Source organism: Labeo rohita, chromosome 7, assembly GCF_022985175.1.
Source record: "Labeo rohita strain BAU-BD-2019 chromosome 7, IGBB_LRoh.1.0, whole genome shotgun sequence".
Taxonomy (NCBI): Eukaryota; Metazoa; Chordata; class Actinopteri; order Cypriniformes; family Cyprinidae; genus Labeo; species Labeo rohita.
Window position 1 is genome coordinate 26,143,879 of NC_066875.1, and position 19,168 is coordinate 26,163,046.

General features: G+C 37.4%; 3 protein-coding genes and 1 non-coding gene across 5 annotated transcripts; all 4 read right to left on the reverse strand.

Moving 5' to 3' along the window:
* Positions 1-178: 178 nt before the first annotated feature.
* On the reverse strand, positions 179-252 carry trnat-agu (transfer RNA threonine (anticodon AGU)). Its single transcript has one exon. It is a non-coding gene; the product is annotated as a tRNA-Thr (tRNA).
* A 1,401-nt stretch (positions 253-1,653) lies between these two features.
* gpatch1 (G patch domain containing 1) lies at positions 1,654-9,160 on the reverse strand. Of its 2 annotated transcripts, none has more exons than XM_051116022.1 (19): positions 9,043-9,160; positions 8,758-8,892; positions 8,583-8,668; positions 8,340-8,503; positions 8,159-8,256; positions 7,972-8,027; positions 7,502-7,747; positions 7,251-7,401; positions 7,063-7,142; positions 6,747-6,951; positions 5,140-5,508; positions 4,870-5,048; positions 4,137-4,264; positions 3,291-3,579; positions 2,898-3,180; positions 2,676-2,810; positions 2,310-2,404; positions 2,076-2,209; positions 1,654-1,941 (listed from the first exon to the last, which is right to left on the reverse strand). In XM_051116022.1, the coding sequence occupies exons 1-19, from the start codon at positions 9,110-9,112 to the stop codon at positions 1,914-1,916; spliced, it is 2,931 nt and encodes a 976-aa protein (XP_050971979.1). In that variant the 5' UTR covers positions 9,113-9,160; the 3' UTR covers positions 1,654-1,913. The 2 variants fall into 2 exon arrangements, with proteins under 2 accessions (XP_050971979.1, XP_050971978.1); XM_051116021.1 differs by having other exon boundaries at positions 2,076-2,212.
* Positions 9,161-12,974: 3,814 nt separating this feature from the next.
* On the reverse strand, positions 12,975-15,593 carry cnep1r1 (CTD nuclear envelope phosphatase 1 regulatory subunit 1). The gene is made up of 6 exons (XM_051114333.1): positions 15,448-15,593; positions 14,363-14,434; positions 14,117-14,190; positions 13,912-14,021; positions 13,740-13,794; positions 12,975-13,626 (listed from the first exon to the last, which is right to left on the reverse strand). Exons 1-6 carry the CDS (start codon positions 15,470-15,472, stop codon positions 13,585-13,587), a joined length of 378 nt encoding a protein of 125 aa, XP_050970290.1. The 5' UTR covers positions 15,473-15,593; the 3' UTR covers positions 12,975-13,584.
* Positions 15,594-16,880: 1,287 nt separating this feature from the next.
* On the reverse strand, positions 16,881-19,168 carry LOC127167916 (arylamine N-acetyltransferase, pineal gland isozyme NAT-3-like). The gene is made up of 2 exons (XM_051114332.1): positions 18,907-19,168; positions 16,881-18,061 (listed from the first exon to the last, which is right to left on the reverse strand). Exon 2 carries the CDS (start codon positions 18,052-18,054, stop codon positions 17,188-17,190), a length of 867 nt encoding a protein of 288 aa, XP_050970289.1. The 5' UTR covers positions 18,055-18,061; positions 18,907-19,168; the 3' UTR covers positions 16,881-17,187.

Genomic DNA, 19,168 nt, shown 5'->3' on the forward strand with positions numbered 1-19,168 from the left:
ACTGGTTTTAACATTCAAACGTTTTTGCTCATTGTCTCCAACGTACGTTCGAATAGAATGTTCTTTGCGATACGTTTCCTGTTGCATTAGTGCAGTTTGAATCCGATTTTTATTGCATAAATTGTTGTTTTATTTAGTGTCATGTCCTTAAAATATTTCTGTGCCTACGTAGAACAAAAGGCACCGCTGGGATTCGAACCCAGGATCTCCTGTTTACTAGACAGGCGCTTTAACCAACTAAGCCACGGCGCCGCTGTGTGATTGGTCATTAGTTGACGTATATATACGTCACTTAATATACGGTAAAGTTACAGTATGTAAAATAGGAAAAGACAGAAAGGTTGCAAATATGTTTTTGTTTTGAACACAGCGCGTTGAAACAATGTAGCATTGACACTATTTCTGGTCATTTGTTTAGGTTGTATAATTTTTAATTTTTTAACATTTTTGCGCATCAAAATGTGCGCTACGATCTGGTATCGATTGCTCACAGAGAACACTGTAATTTACAAATGTGATGGTGAATAATTGACAATGTATTTTTTGCGTGTGTGCGTGTCAATTATATCCCTTAAAGACACAAGACTTGACCTTGGTTTTACTACAAATAAAATAATAATAATAATAATAATAAAACATGGTTACCATAGTTAAATCACGGTAACCACAAACAATGGTTCTGTCACACTAACTAAAGTTTGACTGTGGTATTTGTAGTAAAACAGTAGTTATACAAATGATAGTCAATACCAAAAAAAAAAAAAAAAAAAAAAAAACATGGTTACTACACTTTTACTATAGTAAAGCCATGGTTAATTTTCGTAAGGGTATCCATGTCACTTTTACTGTATACGTCCTGACAGAACACAAAGCAGATCGTGACCAGATCTAGAGAGATTTTAAATAGTTTTACATATCCCATCATGTGGATTCTTTTCTAATCCTGACGAAGAATCCCCCCAAAAATCGCAAAGTACATACACTGCCTATCAAAAGTTTGGGATCATTCATATTTTTAATGTTTTTTTTTTTTTTTAAGTTTCTTATGCTCATCATAGCTATATTTATTTGGAAAAATAAGAACAGTAATATTGTGAAATATTATTTCAATTAAAAATATCGGTTTTCTATGTGAATATATTTTGAAATGTAATTTATTCCTTTGATGCCAAGCTGAATTTTCAGCATCATTACTCCAGTCTTCATTGTCACATGATCCTTCAGAAATAATTCTAATTATCAATGTTGAAAACAGTTGTGCTGCTTAATATTATGTTGGAACCTGTGATACTTTTTTCAGGATTTTTTAATAAGTAAAAAGTTAAAAAGAATAGCATTTGATTACAGATCTGTATTCTTATATTCTTTTGTGGTTGGGTGGGGTGCTATAAACAAATAAAACTGTTTTGATTAAACACCCTGATCCCCTTAATTAAACAATTCTCAAACTGAGTATAGTTCTGACCCACAGTTAATTCAGGGTTTTAAAATTAAAGTTGATTTTCTGAGCTGTCCTTCTTTAGTTCATTCATTGCATCTGGAATAATTTATCTGCTCCACTTATGGCACCCTAACTGCCAGCAACTTTTCAATTAATAAAGCAAAGCACAGAATTATTTCACACTTTGTTTGTTGTGGTGTAATTGCTTTTATTTTCTACAGTAACTCTGTCAAATTATTGTTGTATTATAATAAGGTTAATGTAGCTGCTTGACATTTTATTATAATAAATCACCCATCTTTTTGTTTTTATTCATTTATTATTAAAAAATATCTGCAATCATAACACATTTGCCATTAGGTACTCTAAAATAAATGCACCAGCACACATGCGCGCACACATACACACAATTAGTATTCATCTTGAAGCTTCTGTAAGACAAAACCCTCGCCCTCGGTTCTTCAGATATGTTTTATCTCTTGTTCCTGATGTTTTTTAACCTAAGCCAGAGAAAGAGAAAAAGAGAAATAATCATCTTTCAAGCTTTTAAGTTACAAACATGTATAGCAAGATAACTTTACCACTTACAAGATGCATTGTAAAAAGCTATATGCTTAAAAATATGAGCTCTGACCTCTGGAGCAGTTCACTAGCAGACACAACTCTATTTTCATCTTCACTGTCGGAGTCTGTGTCATCTGAGCTGCTATTAGTCTCTTCAACCCTCTTCTTCTGTTTCCCTTTATGTTTGTGTTTCTTGTTCTTTTTCTTCTGGGGGAAAAAAAGAAAGTTAAATGAATTGTAATTTCTACTTTTGCAAAGATGTTTAGTACTCAGACTGGGTCAATCGGCTCCAGAAGAACCTCACCTTTTTCTCTTTTTTGTGTTTCTTGGCTTTGTGTTTCTCTTTCTCTTTCTTCTTTTGTTTCTTCAGCTGCGGTGAGTGTGCAGACGGGATAAACCCTGATGAAGAGACACACAATGTAAAACTTTGTTCATTTAAAAGACAGGCTAGTGAAAAGTCCTGGATGAATGAGAAAAATAATAACTCTAATATTACTAATATTATTCAAAACCATCAAGTAATAAAGAAACTATGTCTTGTGTGATTTAGCTAAAATGAATTCCATCATTTTAAGATGTCTAGTGACATTCACGCTTTAGACATTTATTGAAGTAAAAATTTAAATTGAAGGGGGGGTGGCTACTGTAGTGGTTACACTGATTGACTGACCAGGAGGTGGCAGTCTGGGGCCAAACTCCTCCTCATCCAGCCCTTGAGATTTAGCAGGAGCACTATGGGAGGACTGAGTATTTTGTGCTGTAGTTTCAGCAGATGACATGCTCTGGACTGTAAGCTGCTGTAAATCTGAGGGGAAGAGAAAAATAATCAATAAATGATTATGACAATTTGACACTAACATCTGAATGAAAGATTCACATCTTTAGATTATACCTGGCACTTTGCTGATGTCAGGAGCAGGAGTGATCTGAGCTGAGATGGGTGGGTTCAGTGTCTCTGCGCTGCTTTGGACTGGTTCAGATGGTGGAGGGGCCACCTCTTCCTCTTCTTCACTATCATCTTCAGATGAAGATGAGCTTTTCTCATCTGACGAGCTGGCAAAGATGGCTTTAAAAAGATCCATAGGAGGCCTCACCTCTTCTTCTTCATCCTCTTCCTTCTCCTCCTCTTCAGTCTTTTGCTCAGTCGGCTGCCCATCGGACTGCACCACTTTTACCTGCAAAAAAAGAGCGATTGCTACATTATAGTTTTGCTGTATATAGTATTCTTTAGGGAGAATTTTTAATAAATAGAGTTTACTGAATATATTTAAGCATCCACTGGTACCTCTGGAGTAGCAGAAGCATGTGGAGAGTCTGTCTGGGTCTTGGTCTCAGCCTCAATTTGCTGAGCTGCTGAAACCTCACTGCGGGTTTCACTGAGGAATGCACTGAGTGGGTCTTTAGGTTCAGATACCTGCCCTGGTACATCCCACCTGGATTTCTTATTGGAGACTTCTGGAGGTTTGGGAGCACTCGGGGCCTCCCTGCTGACCTGGTTGCCATCCGTTATTGTAAGGAAGTTAAAAACTGAGTACTTATCTCTCTTTACTTTAGGCATTCCCACAGTACTGGACCTGCAAAAGCCAGACAAGATAAATGATACAAATGAAGGCAAAAAAAAAATCTATTAAAAAAAATTATTATTCCAATGATAAAAATGTAAAATCCAATTACACTTTTTTAATTGAAAAATATGTGTGCAAAAATCACTACATGTAATTTTTATTTATAATAAAATAATTATTTTATTTTATTTTTACTACAATCTTAAGAATAAATTGTTATTTTTGTTTTGTTTGTGCACAAAAAGTATTCTCATAGCTTCATTAAATTATGTTTGAACCACTGATGTCACATTTTAACTATGTTCTTAAAACCTTTCTGGATCTTGAACATGGCGGTTGCATTAGTGTCTATGCAGGCTCAGAAATCTCTTTGATTCCATCAAAAATATCTTAATTTATGTTCCGAACATGAACAAAGGTCTTACAGGTTTGGAACGACAGGAGAGTGAGTAATTAATAACAGAATTTTCATGTTTGGGTGAACTATTTACTACTCCAGTAGTAAAGGAATACCTTCAGATACAGCATATGATTTGATCCACTAAAACCGGAAATCTGTGTCTTACCCTGGATAAGGGTCTGGAACATTGAATCTTTTACACAATAGTTTATCAGGGTGCCACTCAAATGTGTCTCTGGTCAGCTTTCCAAACATCTTCATCTTCACAGCGGCCTGCTTGTCATCCACATCATTCTAAAAAAGAAAGTGAACATCACAAAGAAAGTACAATTATAATAAACACGATGACTATACTTGAACCATAAGCACCTTTTTAGTTCCACTTCAGCCAAAAAAATTTCTTAAACATATTACTAAATGTAAATGTGACCCTGGACCGCAAAACCAGTCGTAAGTGTCAATTTTTTTAAAATTGAGATTTATACATCATCCGAAATCAAAATAAATAATCTTTCCATTGATGTATGGTTTGTTAGGATAGGACAATATTTGGCCAAAATACAAGTATTTGAAAATCTGGAATCTGGGCGTTCATAAAAACAAAAGAAAGAAAGAAAGAAAGAAAGAAAGAAAAAAAAAAAAAAAAAAAAAATAGAGAAAATCACCTTTAAAGTTGTCCAAATTAAGTTATTAGCAATGCATAATACTGATCAAAAAATAAGTTTTGATATATTTACAGTGGGAAATTTACAAAATATCTTCATGGAACAATTGATCATTTTAACCTATACAATGTATTTTTGGCTACAGCTATGAATATACCCATGCTACTTAAGGTTTTGTGGTCCTGGGTCACAAATGTGAAAAGATGACTACTCAAACAGTAAGTAACTCCTTACTTCTTGATCCCGTGTGACCTCTACACTGTCCGTATCTTCCTCATGTTTGCCACGTGTAAAACGTGAGGAGAGAGAAGAGTTGCTGGGCTTATAAAGTAAAGCAGCACGCACAAATTCCTCCCTTTCTCTTCCTCTCTCCCACTCCGTCATAGAAGAGTCTAGACTCAACTCCAGGGCATCTACAAATGTAGGTAAAAATGAGGTATTTAGCCAAGAACAAATGAGCAAAGTCTAGGATAAATCACACCAAACATAACTGATCCAATTCACCTTTATCACCCTGTTTGAGTTTGTTGATGTACAGATCATAGCGAGCCTGTTTCTGAGGATTTTTTGCAAAAGGTTTAAAGGTTTTGCCAGCATCTGCAGTGGGGCCAGACCAAGCATTCAAAGCCATCTGCGTCTCAGAGGAAGCCTGAGATTTGATTAGGGTGTGGGAATCAGGTTGTGAGGTAGTTGACTGGAAACGGCTGGACATGGCCTGTAGAGCGGCAGCTTTAGCTGAAGCCACCACCGCAGCTCGATCTTCAGCTGAGGAAAGGTTTCCCACTGACTTCTTCTGTTCCCCGGCTGCTTTGCGGATCTCATTCAGCCGCTCTCTGTCCTTACTGTCAAGCAGCTCAAACACAGAACTTGGACCTACGCAACATAAACAAACACATATTTAAATGAAGTTTGGGTTACAAACTGTATTTAAAAAAAAAAAAGAAGTGATCATTCATATTCTCTCACATTCAAAACATACGGAAATTCATATGTGTGACCCTGGATCACAAAACCAGTCTTAAGTAGCACAGATATATTTGTAGCAATAGCCAAAATACATTGTATGAATCAAAATTATTGATTTTTCTTTTATGCCAAAAATCATGATCATGTTCCATGAAGATATTTGGTAAATTTCTTACCGTAAATATATCAAAAGTTAATTTTTGATTAGTAATATGCATTTAAATGCGATTTTCTCAATATTCTGATGTTTTGCACCCTCAGATTTAAGATTTTGAAATAGTTTTATCTCGGCCAAATAGTATCATATCCTAACCAACCGTACATTAATGGAAAGCTTTATGTATAAATCTCAGTTTCAAAATACTGACACTTATGACTGGTTTCGTAGTCCAGGGTCACATTTGTTCAACACCAAAGTCTGCAAGAAGCAAGATCTTTTTGTACAGTTATGGTTACAAACTCCCCTCTCACCCTCCCCACACGTTTTTGAGTGATACAAAAATTATAAAATAAAGTATGAAATAAATATCTGACTGATTATTCCTCTAAATATCATGATAAGATTATTATCGTGAACACTTTCACACTTGGTTATTGTGTAATGACAACCTTTAGAAAATTCTGTTATTAATTACTCACCCTCATGTCATTCCAAACCTGTAGGACCTGCATTCATCTTCAAAATACAAATTAAGATATTTTTGATGAAATCCGACAGCTTTTTGACCCTGTATAGACATCAGTGTAATTTCCACATTCAAGTGCCAGAAAGGTAGTTAGGACAAAGAAGAAATGCGAAATGCAAAGAAATGCGTAAAAGAAGAAACTACTGATATTTCTGCTTTCTTTGCACACAAAAAATAATCTCGCAGCTTCATAAAATTACAGCTGAACTAATGTCACATGGACTATTTTGATAATGTCCTTACTACATTTCTGGGCCTTAAACATGGTAATAACATTGCTGTCTATGCAGGGTCAGAAAGCTTTCAGATTTTATTAAAAATATCTTAATTTGTGTTTCGAAGATGAACAAAGGTCTTACAGGTTTGAACGACATGAGGGTGAGTAAATAATGACAATTTTTATTTTTGGGTGAACTAACCATTTAAACAACCTCAACACATATGCAGGGACATCATTACCCTGTAGAGCTGTTTCTCCCAGCATGTCACGTCTCTGAGTAGAGTCTAAGCTGTGACGGCCCTGCTGTGGTGCATCCTGTGATAGGTGTCCACGTGAAGTCTGCAGTGCCTGGGCAACGATGGGGCTGACGGTGGATAAATCAACCAGAGGACGAAAGTAATGTACGGGCCGATAATCGCGGGGCAAATCAGGTGGAGGATAGACCTAGAAAACAAAACCAATGAGCCTACTTTAACTGCACAACTTATTCACAGCAAATAAAGTCATAAAGGAAGTGACGCTTAGTATTGTCAGTGTGAATAAAGAGTGCATTACCGTTTTGATCTCTGTGACTTCAGAGGCCAATGTAAACCCATCTAGAATCCTGCCCGAATATGCCACATCTCTTTTTATTGCTGGAGCAAAAGCAAATACATATGTCATAGAGAAACCATGCCAAGACACTCTAACAGCATAAAGTTCTGACATCCTGATGCAATTGCAAAGTATTTCCTGTCACCAACCATTCTTCTTCCTGCTGTACTGCTGGGGAGCGGTCCATCCGTAGAGTCCATCCCCTGGTTCTTCTCCTCCCAGAACAGTATCATAGTTGGACATGGAGTCTTTGTGATAAATATCGGTATCTTCGTCCTCCATTGCACCAACACCAAAAGCCTACACACAGGCATGCTTTGTTGTCAGCATGTGTATCGTAACAGAAGTGTTTGAATTAAATTAGGCCATTACTATACTTCGTAGGGCACTTTGGCCTTACCTGTCCTGCAATCCCACCCCTGCGTTGCTGTCCTGAATTTCTGTTTCCAAATAAGCTGGCTGTTCTATCAGACTGAAGCGTGAAGAGGTTTAAATGTCCTAATTCTGATCCGCCACCCAAGGCCTGAAGAGGGTTGAGTCCTCTGTAACCCAGACCATGGGAGTCTACTTTAGGGGTGAAGTCCACTGGGACCACATCTTTGGGGGCAAAGGTCACATTCTCTGGAGCGAATTCATCATCATCCTCCTAAGGGAGAAAAAAATAAAAATAAAAACAGGTATATAAGTTTTTCAGTCTGACTGAACTGAAATCAGCAGTAAATAAGTCTATTCTTCCCATAGTAAATCACATAGGCTGTAGCCAGATACTTTCCTACTATACAGTAGGGGAAAAAAACAGCATGTGAAAACAGCAGCGTTTCTCAATTCACAGTATTCATAAGGCAGCAGATGAAAAGCTGAAAAATGTACCTCTGACTCCTCTGATCCATTGGGTGGCAATGCACAGCCATAAACTTTAGTTGCATCTGAACGAGAAAGAGTAAAGCTAAGCTTTTGGAAGTGTTAACATGGTGCTCCGCACATGAGCCTTCTGAGATCTAAAATTTAAAAATACCACTGTAGCTGAAACAAAACATTTATGATAAGTTCTCATCACCACTGTTTTGCTTGCGTTGCTTTCTCTTGAGTCTTGGTCCGACTCCCTGGCCATCCTTCCAGCCCATTTTTCTCAGCAGCTCCACACCAATAGATGACCTGGAATCACACAATGCAATGCAAAAACTTCAGCTTACAACTACACTTTAGTTAGACCACGTTAGTTAGAGAGTGATGAATACCTTGCAGGGGCAATAAGCTCCTCGAGCAGTCCAGTGTCTCCAGGTATCAGAGCAGCAAGAGAGCTGACTGCTCGTGCCTTGTCCTTTAACTGATTTTTCCTCTCAGATGCAAAATCATCTGTAGTGACAATCTCTCGAGGGGCAATACCATGCTCACTAAAATCCTTTAAGAAAACATATTCTTTATTAGACAAAAAACTTACATGCCAAGAACTTTACAGGTATCAAAGCACAGACACAAACCTCCTCATCCATAAAGTCCTCTGGTCTAACATTTTGTCTGTCTGCCTTTTGCTGTCGTGATGATACAAATGTTGATGGAGTCCAGCCTAAAGACCACAGCAGACTAGTTAAACTACCACCAGAACCGGTTAACAAAATTAAAAGCATTAGTGCACTGATCAAGGCTGACACTGACCTTCTTTAGAGCCAACTGTGTTGAAGTAACCAGCAGAGAAGCCACCAGTGAAAGCACCGTGAAATCTCTGGTAACGGCCCTTCTCATCTTTAACTGTCTGTTCGTGCACAGGTACCGGCTTTCTGATGGGTTCATCTGAAATACACATATACGAACATTGTGAAACTGAGTAGGGGAGTGTGCCCTTTCTGCGCCTGCAGTTTTCATTAAAACATTCACAGCTCCAATACATCAAAAGCATGCAAATAGACGCAAAATGCCAGCTTCACTGCACACATATAGTACCTTCTTCCAGAGGCTCTAAAGGAGTTCCAAAAGTCACGAAATCCTCGTCACTATCTTCATCAGACGCCATGTTTACAACAAGTACGGTGGCCGCGTGAGCTCCTGCGATGTCTGATTCGTGAATCATTCGCTCTTTTGATTCGGATCTTTTCGATGAATCAATTGAACTCGTTCACCGGTCTGAACAATTGTTCCACGAGTCGGACTGAATCGGTCTGAGAATCAAGAACCGGTTCAATCGGTTTTATCTGGTCAACACACTGAGCTCCTGCGATGTACGATTGGTGAGCCTATCGCTCGTTTGACTCGGTTCTTTTCAATAAATCAGTTGAATCGGTTCAGTCGAATTAAATCGGTCTGAGCGTTTTTGTCTGGTCAACACACTGAGCTCCTGCAAAGTCTGATTGGTGAACCAATCGATCTTTTGACTCAGATCTTTTAATTCAATCAATTGACAGTCGGACTGAATCGGTCTGAGCGGTTCTGTCTGGTCAACTCACTGAGCCCCTACGTTGTCTGACTGGTGAACCTTTTGACTCGGATCTTTTCAATGAATTAACTGAACCGGTTCACCGGTCTAAACAATTGTTGCACGAATCGGACTGAATCGGTCCGAACGGTTCTGTCTGGTCAACTCACTGCGATGTCTGATTTGTGAACCGATCACTCTTTTGACTCGGATCTTTCAAATGATTCATTTAAAACGGTTCACCGGTCTGAACAATTGTTTCACGAATCGGACTGAATCAGTATGAGCGATTCTGTCTGGTCAACTCACTGAGCGCCTGCGATGTCTGATTTGTGAACCGATCGCTCTTTTGACTCGGATCTTTCAAATGATTCAATTGAACCGGTTCACCGGTCTGAACAGTTGTTTCAGGAGTCGGACTAAATCGGTCCGAGTGGTTCTCTCTAGTCAACTCACTGACATAAACGATTTATGAGAGGGGGGTTCAATCTTCAACTGGCTGGCGGGAGCCGTCACTGGCAGGTCACGTGACCTGCCAGTGGCTGGTGGCAGCTGCCAGTCTGATTTTGGGCGGGCTGACTGGCAGCTGCCAGCTGGCAGTATGTCTCAACAAGTTTCAGCGACAACAGATTTTCGGCAGATTTTGTGTTTTGTGCTTAATTTCTTATTGTGAACCTGTTCAGTTCTTTATTTTTAGCGCGATTAAAGTGTTTAAATGGCGGTGATTCCGACTGGTAGGTTAATGCCGCTTCCACTGGCAGTTCAGTCAGTCAGCCGCGAGAGCGCTCCGAGGTTAACGCGTTCTCTGCCACTCTTGCTACAAGGAAGTATATTATTTTATGATCGTTAATATATTCTTATAGGTCTAGTCTTTTAATTTATCAACATTTCATGGAGTTTTATTATGAATAAAGTGTTTAAATGGCCGTGATTTCAACTGGCAGCTTATTGTCGCTTCCATTGGCAGCTCAGTCAGACAGCCGCGAGAGCGCTCCGAGGTAACGCGTTTTCTACCACTCTTGCTACAAGAAAATATATTATTTCATGATCATTCATATATTCTTATAGGTCTAGTCTTTTAATTTATCCACGTTTTATGGAGTTTTATTATGAATAAAGTGTTTAAATGGCCGTGATTTCAACTGGCAGCTTATTGTCGCTTCCACTGGCAGCTCAGTCAGTCAGCCGCGAGAGCGCTCCGATGTAACGCGTTTTCTACCACTCTTGCTACAAGGAAGTATATTATTTTATGATCATTAATATATTCTTATGGGTCTAGTCTTTTAATTTGTCGACCTTTTATGGAGTCTTATTATGAATAAAGTGTTTAAATGGCCGTGATGTCAACTGGCAGCTTATTGTCGCTTCCAATGGCAGTTCAGTCATTCAGCCGCGAGAGCGCTCCGCGGTTAACGCGTTTTCTACCACTCGTGCTACAAGGAAATATATTATTTCATGATCATAAATATTTTCTTATAGGTCTAGTCTTTTAATTTATCCACATTTTATGAAGTTTTATTATGAATAAAGTATTTAAATGGCCGTGGTTTCAACTGGCAGCTTACTGTCGCTTCCATTGGCAGTTCAGTCAGTCAGCCGCGAGAGCGCTCCGAGGTAACGCGTTTTCTACCACTCTTGCTTCAAGGAAGAATATTATTTTATGATCACTAATATATTCTTATGGGTCTAGTCATTTAATTTATCCACCTTTTATGGAGTTTTATTAAGAATAAAGTATTTAAATGGCCGTGGTTTCAACTGGCAGCTTACTGTCGCTTCCACTACTAGTTCAGTCAGTCAGACAGCCGCGAGAGCGCTCCGAGGTAACGCGTTTTCTGCCACTCTTGCTACAAGGAAATATATTACTTCATGATCATTAATATATTCTTATGGGTCTAGTCTTTTAATTTGTCGACATTTTATGAGGTTTATTATGAATAAAGTGTTCAAATGGCCGTGTTCTCAACTGGCAGCTTATTGTAGCTTCCACTGGCAGCTCTAACAGCCGCGAGAGCGCTCCGAGTTTAGGCGAAGCGTCAGTAAGCAACCAGTCGTGATCACGTTCATTTGAGCTTTTTAATTGTGAAAAAAAAAACTAAAACGTCAATCATACTAAAGAACAGAGTCATAAGAATACATTCATAACAATAAAATAGTGTATTTCCTTGCAGCGAGAGTGACAGAGAACGCGTGATACTCACAGATCTAAAGCGGTTGAGACTGCCAGCCATCAGCCCGCCACTGGCAGGTCACGTGACCTGCCAGAATCAGACTGGCAGCTGCCACCAGCCACTGACAGGTCACATGACCTGTCAGTGGCGGCTCCTGCCAGCCAGTTGAAGATCGAACCCCTACTGGGATTTATAATGAGCCGATGGTAAGAGCAGTGATAAGGCATTTGACTGATTACGTTTTATTATTATTATTTTGTATATTTTTAGTATATTAACTAACATATTATCCTGGTTGGATAATACCAACCTCTTATTAAATTACTTATTTTATTATTACTGTAACATTAAAGTGAGCATACATGTGGAACATTTTTAAATATAAAATATACCACTAGGAAGACGTGATGACGTTTAGACTTCAAATCACCTTTAGTAGGGATGCACCGATACCACTTTTTCCAGTACTCGCCCGATACCGATACTTTTATTTTTGGTACTTGCCGATTCAGAGTACCGATGCCGATATTTTAAAATTTACCAGTGGATTTGTAAAATATAGGGTAAAGAAACTAAAAGAATATGTATAATGTTAGTTGGTCAACTTCATTTATCAAATAGATAGTCAAACCAAAATGTATTTAGAACACATTATCATAAACTGTGTCCTGCACCCACTAGTAAAAAAAAATAAAAAAATCAAATAAAATCAAAAATTATCAAAAGATGGTGTATATCTGCTATCTGAATAATTTTTGGGTTGACTATATATCCCTCAGTTATTTTTATTTTTACACTTAATTAAGCCCATTAAAATGTGTTTTGTTACTTTCACTGTTTTTTTCTTGCTCTATGGTACATCATCTTCAATTTAATAACATGAAATTGCTCCATTGCAGCGGCTCAGTACTGTAATCACGCAAACCACTCATTATGAATCTCCTAACTGATATTTTCAGAGATATATTTACGCGGCCGAGATAAGGCCGTTCTGTGCCTGATCAAAATTAAGTTTAACATTTCTGTGTAAAAGCCAGACAAAATTATGCCTGCTCAGCCCCCAGTATCATAGTACACGATTACAATTTCTGTGTAAATGCATTTATACCACCTTTGAAACAGACGGCTAAATACCACTTCAGAAGCATCTGTGGTACATTTGCAGTGTAAATTCAGCATGATATTTTCACATTTATGCATTTGGCAGTGACCTACCTTACAGGAATTTGATAAGCACACACACTGGCCTTCATGTTAACTGGTTTTCAAGTTAATAATAATAGCAACAAATGTTATACAACAAACAACTTTTATTATTGCCAACACAGCTCATTGAAAGATCTTCTTGTAGACTTTGTTAAAGTAAATAAAATCTCAACCAACCATGACACTCATTAAAGACGCATTTGCCTGTTTCCCTTTACTAGTGCAGCCTTTGGTCGCATAAAAGTACTTTTAAAAACAACAAAAAGCAGCGCATCATGTCAGAGGCATAAACATTCCACAAATGTTGCCTACATATGTAAAAGTCAACTTAAGGTGAACAAATATCTACACTTTAATATTTATTATGTGTTCAGCAATTTACTTAAAAATACATACACCATACGCATCTAAAATAGGACACAGCTTTACAAATGAGGATATCAAACTCCACAATCAAATAAAACTAAAAATTTCCAACAGAAATACAAGGATGTCATCTAAAAATAACAGAAACAATGTTGGGGATTTCCTTTTGAGCTCCCATTGCTTCTTCATAAATTGCAGAAGGAAGTTAGAGTCCTTTTTGGGAGGTCGACCCTCACACACTTTGGGTAATCTCCTGGCATTGAGGCCTATGTGCAATCTTTATGACTGTTGATATGAAATACTTTTTTTTACTTATGTCTCTTCAAGGTGCTATTGGATATGAGGCCGTGGTTTCAGGATAAGTTTCCCCGTCTAGTATGTGAAAGGGAAAAATAGAAATGTTTGCACAAGAAAGTTACTCTGGATTCTTGAAGCAGTGAAACTGAGAGATCACAAAGGGCAATTCAAAGGACACAAGTACTCACATCATCACAGGACATGTTATATTCTGCTAGTACTGTCCGGCAGCGTGCTGCAATACTGCAAATGGTTAAGGACGGATTCGGTAGTCACTGATCATCTGCAGTTTTGTCAATAGTCAACAGATTGGCTGAAAACAATGAAGACAGTACAAATTTCCTGTATTAAGAAGGATACATAGATGGTGCTACAACTCGTTTGTGTATTCCAGCAAAGAAAAGGCCAATCAGCGTCACACAGCTAATAGTGAAAAACGGATGATTCCATAAAGATGAGAAGAAAGAAACCTGTGGGAAAAAAGGACATAACAGACAAACAACTATAAGTGCAAACAAGCAGAATGCAGCATTTGACGCCAATCTGGCACCTCTAAATTTCATACTTTCTGAGTGTCTGGATCTATCAGCCAGTTCCAGGCGCCTGTGGCTGTGCATACAGACACCACGATCAGAATCACTGCAAAAAGAAGACAGAATTCATAAAATAAAATCAGGTTTTCACAATAAGCTTAATTTCAGTCCTTGCTGATTATTATGATAAGCATGTACGGATCTTGCCTTAGACCAGAGACATAACTCAGATTTCAAACTGCTTGAAACAGATTCAATAAAGATTTGTCCAGACTTACTGCGCCAACGACCTGTAGCCGGCTGCAAACAAGACACATACTCTGTTAGTCTCCTCTCAAAAGCCTTCAGGTCTGCAGAGGAGCAAGACAACTGTATCAGCACAGGACTGGCAGTGTGGTAAGCAACATCTATTTTATAATTTAACCAGCACTTAAGGGACAAGTTAAAAGACAGCTTTGTATCATTACATTGTTGTTAGTGCATATAAAAGAACAATGTGTATTTCCCATGTTGCCTCTTTTATCAGCTAAAGTGATTTTCTGACAGCTGCAGCGCTTTTATTAAAACTACACATCGTACTTCCGCATTTTTATATTCCTGATCTTGGACAGGCGGATCGAGCCCAGAGCATTATGGGTGTTGGAGTTTTCCTACTTCTTTTTTTTTTTTTTTTTTTAGCAAACTAGAACGCTACAGCCCCCTTTCTCCGTTTTATTTTAGTCCATGTATCACCTCTTTTAAAAACATTTCGCCTTTCTACTGTATAGACAGCCAAGTTTTATTAAAAGACCATAGTGTCAGCGGTGAATTACCCCTTTAAGACACTATTTTGCTATGTTTCACTCTGAGAAGTGCGCAATGAAGAAAAGCTAAACATATAGATGGGCAATACACTGATTTGAGACTCAATTACATCGACTCAGTTTATAGGTCAGAAACAATAGCTGTACCATGTATATCAATGCACAGGCTTTACGTTTTGTGGAAGATGTACACCATTTTGCATGTATTACACGTCAGTGTGATACGATGACATTATGATTGGCCAACACGATGTTTAAAAGCCAAGACCCGGGTTTTACAATGACAGAAGAGCTGCGCTCCTTGTTGACGTATCAGTCTTTCGAGTTTTCGTTTCACGTAACTTTCTCAAGTTCATGATGTTGCTGCAAAGCATGTCAGCAAAATAAACCACGGTTTTAACAGCTGAAGAGTCTTAGAAACTTAGCTAAGATGCTAGCAGCCCGGTGTCAACATTATACATCTAACTTGCCATTACAAACACATGTACGCTGGGCTAATATTTGGCTATGACACTTGGAGAGGAGTACACTAAAGTGAAAATTGATCTATTGAAAAATACCTTCGGCTTGTTCTAAAGAATTCATTGCTCTTCCCCCAAGTGGTGTAGCTGATCAGTTTAGGCCTGCAAACACACGCAGCTGCCGTCAGCGTGCGCGAGCCAACCGCGGAAGCTCTCTTCTCATTGGCTCCTAGAGAGGAGGGCGTCATCTTAAAGAAATACTTTTATTTATTGCATGCTTCGATGTTTTAGTGTACCATTCTTTTAGTATATTCAATAACCAGACACCTTCATTCAGTTGAATAAATTCCAAAACTGTCGTTTACATTTCTTGTTGTAGCTGTTACAATTACATTTCATGATCTGAAAAAATGAAGTTTAAATGACAGCCAATTTGATTATAATAAAAAAAATGTAATGCAGCTAAACTTACATTTTCATGTAGGTAGATTTTTTTTTTTTACACTGCATGTCTAATGTGTTCAAAGGATATTTGCTACCAAAAGTATATTGTTGTGAAAACAAAATTTTGGCTTTTTTCTCTCTCCCTCCTCTAAAAGTTTTATCTCAGCATCTTTTTTTTATTTTTTTTTTATTAATGCTTGAACAACATGTACAAAAGTGCCAAGGGTATACATATAAAATATAACAAGTACTTACATGTATTATGAACATAAATACATAAACTATACAATAATAAAAAGAACCAACAAATAAAATAAATAAATAAAAAAAAAGAAATGACAGGCCTTGCTAAATCACAATAACTTAAATGAATCAAACAAACACAGAGTTTTTATAGCTTTTTTGTTTGTACTCTCCTTATTAGTACTTCTATAAATATCTAATTCTTTAAGTACCACAGAAAAAGAGGTTTCTGATTACTAAATTTACAGCGATGAATATGAAACTTAATTATCTCAGCATCTTTCTCTTTCATAGTCGTGTTTCGTGAGATCAACATAAGAAATGGATCTGACATCATACTTTATTTATTAATTTGTCTGTAGATTTTTTTTTTTTTGCCCCTGAATATTATAAATAACTAGGCTATTATTCTATCCACCTGTTTCTTTAATGCAAAAGTAAGCCTATGGGACTTCTGGTTCATTATCTGCTATAGGGAAATGACGAGAATAATAAAAACGTGCAGTAAACGGTAAAACTGTTTGTACTACATACCAGTGTGTTCATAATTAAGGTAATACATTAAAATAATATGGTAAGACACACCATTCTGCAATATCAAGCAGCAAAACAAGTTTTGTATAGCTAAAAATAGCTAGACGTCGATTACACCCATAAAATTGACAAATGGAGCCAACTCTTATGGAAAAAAGGTGGATACAAACAGGAAAAATTGATGACTGTGATGATTATTCTATTTTTTAGTTCTCTCTCTATCATTAAACATCACATTTGGTCTGATATTCAAACAATTACCATTATCGTATATTACCAGCACAAGAATCTGGAGACAAAGTAGACAAAGGTAATCATGAGCACAGTTTACTGAATAATGTTGGTTACGTCATGACAAGTACAAATCCAACAAGTATTATGTCAAACAAATACAGTGGAAAATTATTGCTCCACATTGTCCTGTGACATTTGTAACATTAAGACATCGGTTTTACAGTCTATATAACATATGTATCTAAAGATGATTCGATAACAAAATAATAAAAGAAAGATAAAACATAAATGACTGAGAGCCTTTACAAAGTACAATTTTAATGTTAATAGTAAAACAAAACACACTGATTACTAAAAGTATTAGATGAGTGGAGTATCTGAGTACTAGATGCAATAATCAGCTTTGTTGTTTTTGGGTGTGAATTTATTAACCAGCACTATGTTAAACTTTTCTCTCAGTAAAGCCTCTATCTCACAGTCTGGGATAATCTTCATGTCCACCAAGTCTGAGTCTTCTTTGAATGTGACCTCACTGTACGTCCATCCAATCAGAACTCTGTAGCCTGTGGGTGTCTGAAGGGAGCAAATGGATTTGAGCATGAACAGAGATTCTGGACTAGTCTGCAGCAAATCTGACGCCTCCTGGAAATGATCTGCATCACGGGGTGTTAATGTGAAGGAGTATAATGTTTTGGTGAGCCGTTTGTCAACGAGGCTGGAATTGGCAAAGGCCTGATCTTGGACCAGTTGCTTCCTGTTAGTCTTCTCCAAAACCCACTTCATCCCGTTATTTATGAGGCGAAATACGCCTGGAGGCTGTGGCTGGTCTTTACCCGATATCAACTCTAAGGGATGCCAGATTTGGCACGACACTCCAAAGCTCACGTCTGCAATGTACTGCTTTCCATCAATCTCTACCAGATTGATGAAATGACAGTCTATGGGGAGAAACTGCTGTTCCTGAGAGTTGTACACTCTGGCGCCTAGTATGGTGAATTTGTATCCCATCTCCTTCAGAACCCATGAGAACAAGAGATTGTTTTCACAACACCAGCCTCCTCGATTGCTCTTGACTATTTTGTCATAGATAATCTGCAGGTCCATAGTGTTCCTCTCGCCAGAATGGATGCCGACGTTCTCAAACGGAATATTCATAACATGCAGTTTGTGAATGGTGAACAAATTGTCCAGGTCGGCTTTGTCATATTGGCCAGTAAACCTAATTCTGTTCAAGTACTCTTTCAGGTCCATTATATCCCTACAAGCAACAACGTACAAAGTTTTAACATATATCATGCAGTCATTTTACATTGTTATACCCCTGTTGAAAAAAAAAACAGCATTTGCCTTTAAAGCATAGCTGCTGGATTGAGCTGGTTTAAGCTGGTCCTTAGTTGGTCTTGAGCTGGTTTAAGATCATCCTTATCTGGTCATAAACAACTAGCTCATGTGTGGGACCAGCTTAGGACCAGCACTGTTTTTTTTTCAACAGGAACTCTATGAAAAAAAACAAAAACAAAAAAAAAAAATCAGGACTTCCAATTTAATAAAGCATATTAATGTAAGTAACTTGAAAGTGATAACTGTTTAGCATACTGTGAAAACTGCAGCCAAGGAGAACAAGAAAGAAAGATTTAGGAAAAGCAAAGCATGTGGGAGCAGATAAAACTTATGAATAGAGGAGAATACCCATATAACAAAAAATATTATTACATGTAATTTCCTCCAAAAGCCAAAATATATTTCAAGTAGCAAGAGAATATTTTATAAATCTTAAAATACTTTTCAGATTAATGAAATTCTTTAATAAACTGTACATCTAAATAAACATGTACATCTAGATTTTTTAGGTAACTAAAATGTATTGAAAATATGCTCTAAAAATTAGTTTTAGTTTATGTTTTAGTCATTTTGCATATCTTTAATGTATTAATATTTATAAGTAAATATGATAAATGTATATATCGTTGCCATACATAATTTAGTTTCAGGTTCTGTTTTGAGACAAAACATTCAGTCTAACTGAGACATATTTCCCAGTCATCTCAACTGCAAAAAGTGTCCTAAATACAAAATTATTTTGTAAAATGTAGAAAATCATACCGTTAAGATGAATCCAGTGAGAGCTGAAGGAACAGCAATGCTCAAAAAGAACGTCTGCAAAATGAGGGAACTGAGTAACACACCCTTGAACCCCAGAGTAATAAATTAACTACAGTATAAATGATAAAGACAGGGCAAAATCCACAAAGCCGAACCTGTCTGTACAAGTCAACACACAGTGTTCATTACTATTGCTATTCAAATGATTGTTTCACAGAGTAGCCTGTCTGGTCACCGATACTGGAATGCTTATCTGTTTGTT

What these genes read in the sequence shown, in the direction of transcription:
- gpatch1 (XM_051116021.1), bottom strand. Translation starts at nt 9,112, where the DNA reads ATGGCGTCTGATGAAGATAGTGACGAGGATTTCGTGACTTTTGGAACT. An exon ending in AGGACTTTATGGATGAGGAG is followed by an intron (nt 8,504 to 8,582) that starts GTTTGTGTCTGT and finishes GTTTTCTTAAAG; the next exon opens with GATTTTAGTGAGCATGGTAT. An exon ending in GGGGTGGGATTGCAGGACAG is followed by an intron (nt 7,402 to 7,501) that starts GTAAGGCCAAAG and finishes GCCTGTGTGTAG; the next exon opens with GCTTTTGGTGTTGGTGCAAT.
- cnep1r1 (XM_051114333.1), bottom strand. Translation starts at nt 15,472, where the DNA reads ATGAATTCTTTAGAACAAGCCGAAG. An exon ending in TTCTTTAGAACAAGCCGAAG is followed by an intron (nt 14,435 to 15,447) that starts GTATTTTTCAAT and finishes GCTCCTCTGCAG; the next exon opens with ACCTGAAGGCTTTTGAGAGG. An exon ending in ATAACATGTCCTGTGATGAT is followed by an intron (nt 13,627 to 13,739) that starts GTGAGTACTTGT and finishes TTCACATACTAG; the next exon opens with ACGGGGAAACTTATCCTGAA.
- LOC127167916 (XM_051114332.1), bottom strand. Translation starts at nt 18,054, where the DNA reads ATGGACCTGAAAGAGTACTTGAACAGAATTAGGTTTACTGGCCAATAT.